Source organism: Fukomys damarensis, unplaced genomic scaffold (genome assembly GCF_012274545.1).
Source record: "Fukomys damarensis isolate Sample0158 unplaced genomic scaffold, DMR_v1.0_HiC HiC_scaffold_23, whole genome shotgun sequence".
NCBI lineage: Eukaryota > Metazoa > Chordata > Mammalia > Rodentia > Bathyergidae > Fukomys > Fukomys damarensis.
This window is the reverse complement of record NW_022900935.1, coordinates 36,924,918-36,928,111: the sequence shown is the minus strand read 5'-3', so window position 1 is coordinate 36,928,111 and position 3,194 is coordinate 36,924,918. Positions and strand designations below refer to the sequence as shown.

The 3,194-nt window shown below is 41.3% G+C and overlaps 1 protein-coding gene across 1 annotated transcript in view; it reads left to right on the top strand.

Moving 5' to 3' along the window:
* Positions 1–2,510, top strand: part of LOC104859958 (cytochrome P450 2J2) — a 24,025-nt gene extending 21,515 nt beyond the window's left edge. The window contains exon 7 of the mRNA XM_033767384.1: positions 1,991–2,510. Within this exon, the coding sequence (XP_033623275.1) occupies positions 1,991–2,169 (179 nt within the window). The 3' untranslated portion in view covers positions 2,170–2,510. The remainder of the gene's footprint in view (positions 1–1,990) is intronic.
* Positions 2,511–3,194: the final 684 nt, after the last annotated feature.

Below are 3,194 nucleotides of genomic sequence, written 5' to 3'. Positions count from 1 at the left end.
AAGGGTTCCTTTCTCCCCACAACCCCGCCAACATTTGTTATTGTGTGATTTCTTTATAGCAGCCATTCTTTGTGGGGTGAGGTGGAATCTCAGTGTTGTTTTTGTAATAGCTAAATCTTGGAAACAGCCCATTTGCCCATCAGTCAGAAACTTGATAAAGATGTGGTTTTTCTATAAAATAGAATATTACACAGCCATAAAAAATGAGAAATTAGATTCATTCATAGGAAAATGGATATATATTGAAGATATACTCCTAAGTGAAATAAATAAGTCACATGTGTAAATACCGAATAGTTTCTCTGGTGTGAATAAACTATAATAGTACATAAGATCCTAATGATATAATGGACAATGTGAAATAGGAAGAAAGGGGCTAAAGGTGTAGGGAAAGTGGGAAGGGTAGGGAAAAGAAAAAATGAAAAATTGGAAATGAAGTGTTTGTAAAGGGGAGGGTAGGACGGGTGAAGGGAGGGCAGGGACAAGGGGAAAATATGAGAACCAAGACCTGTCATGTAAAGGTACAAGATCCCAATAATGAATGTAACTATACTGTATACCTAAAATGTACCAATAAACTCAATGAGGGTGAGGTTAAAAGGCTTAGGTTTATTCTTGATTACAATATCTCATATGAGAGTTATTCTGCTTCTGTGGTTTAAAAATATTTTTGTTGAGTTTGTTGTTACCCTTAGGTATCATATTCATCACTGAGAATATGTACATGTGCGTGATGTATCTTGATTCTTATTTTTCCCCATTCCCCTGCCCTCCCTTCAATCTCTCCACCCCCTATATACAAAAACTTTGTTTCCATCTTTTTCTTCTTTCCATTCTTTCCTTTCCCCTGCCCCATCCTCTCTAGTTCCCCTTTTCTTTTAAATATTTTCTTCCTATTTCACAATATCTACTGTACATTTTGGTCCTCATTTATACCTTCAGTTTCTCAAACCGAAGAAGTAAGTTAGTATTTATACTTGTGTGTCCTATTCATTTCAGGTAGGGGTATGGCCTCAAGGTGCATCCATTAAGCTATAAATGTCTCCAAGTTTATCTTTCTTTATGGCTGAATAGTACTGTATTTTATAGGAAAACCATATCATCTTTATCCACTCACCAGTTGATAGGCTTTTGGGCTGTTTCCAAGTTTTAATTATTTCAAACTGTGCTGCTGCTAAACATGGGTGCACATATTGCTTCTGTGGTTTTATCAGAGTCTCATGACAAGTATTTTGAAAGCTATGATGCTACAAAGTTCAGTTATGCTGTACTCAAGGATTACTTGTCATTCCAGCCTTCTTTCCATCACTGTCCCACCATAGTGAGCCCTAATAATCAGCACTGAGTTTCTGTCCCTTTGCCTCCAGTTCCCCATGTGGCAGGTACTGGGATGTGGCCAGGGTGGTGTCCAGTGTGAGCTATGGAGGGGAGGACCCTTCTCAGCCCTCACATTGGAAGCAAAGGCGCTGAACAAGACAGACAACTCAGAGAGGAAGGAATGGGCAGCTCCATCTGCAGGGCCATGTGTGTCCATGGGTCCCCATGATGGAGGAGCGTAACAGGCATAGGGAAGTAATTTAGATGTTAGGAGCCCTGCTCTGTCATTTACTCACTTATACTTTGCTATTTCCTTTTAAGGTTGAGACAGATTACATAGTTTTGTTGTTGTTTCACTGACTGCTCCCGTGGTTGTTTATTAAATGAGTTTTGTTCGGTTTCAGGCCGGATACCACTGTCTGAGTCAGCCCAGACCTCCCACTCGATTAATCTGCACTCTGCTTCTTCACCCCACAACTAACCGCTAAAAGGCTTTGGCTTTTTGAGCTTGGATTTCCACTGTGTGCGCTTTGGTGAATTCAAGTGGTTGTCAGGCAAAAATAAGAGGTTCATACAACCCCCAAGGTCAGGTTTTGCAGGAGGAAGTTGAAAATACCAATTTCTAGAGACAGCAGGGCCACCTGAAAATACATTGTTTGTTTTTGTCCCACAGGAAAACGCGCATGCCTTGGAGAACAGCTGGCTAGGTCTGAGCTGTTTATTTTCTTCACTTCCCTTCTGCAAAAATTTACCTTCAAGCCCCCGAAGAATGAAAAGTTGAGCCTGAAGGTTAGGGTGGGTAAGACATTGGCCCCGGAGAGCTACAACATCTGTGCTATCCCCAGGGCATGATGCTGGAAAAGGAAGTAAAAGGCAAGAAAGAAGAAATGGCAGCTCTCTGAAGCCTCTGGTTCCTACACAGATGTGAGGGGACAGAATGGAGGTGGGGGAGGGAAGATGGGAAGAATTGGGCTAAGAGCAAATTGGACCACAATTCAAGCTCTGCTATTTCCCTCAAAATTGATGCAGAGCAAATCATTTGTGTCCTGAATGATTTACCTTTTTATTCTGGCGATCGGAAGAGAATGGGGATTCCTTCTCATATTAGTTCTTTGTAAGAATCAAAGGAAATAATGGAATAATGGAATTTAAGTGATTTGTAAACAATAAAGCACATGATAAAGTCATAGTTACACTGTTCCTTTTACTTGCCTTCTTTCGCAGACATGTACTTGCATATGAGCTGTGGCAATTTCTCAGCTTCAAGTGTTACAAAATAGCCAACAAGAGTTAGAAGTGGAACCTGGGGCATAGCCCAGGAGCATGGCAAAAATTCTCTGTGGTATGGGAATGCTGCCCAGTGCTTGATCCTGTTTTTGCCTCAGAATGAACTTCTGAGAGGGCATCAGGGAGGGTATCCTTCTGTTTTCACAAGCCATGAAACATATGGTATAGTTGCAGTTTCTATGATGTATGTAAGGAAACACACCTTGACCTGCGACCCTGGCTAGGTAGATTGTGAGTGCAGCTGACCAAGCCTGGAAAGCAGGTTTATAGAGCAAATGTGGAAACTTTCTTTGTTTTCAGATAATATTCTTGGTCCTAAAATGGCAGAGCAGTGAGTGACAGGAACTCAGCTTCTCCAGGGCAAAGTGTCTAGGTCTGGGAAACAATAGTATAGACAGGAATCAAAGTGAATGGAGGTTAATGGGGAACCTCAAAAGAATTGATAGAGGAGAAGAAAATAAGATTAAATGACACCAAAAAATATGTTACACTGCTGAGGAGAGACCGTGCAGTGCCACTGAGTGAGTGGCTGGCTAGCTGCTAGGTGGGAGACAAAGTGAAATTAACAATATTTTGGTCACAGAGAAAGA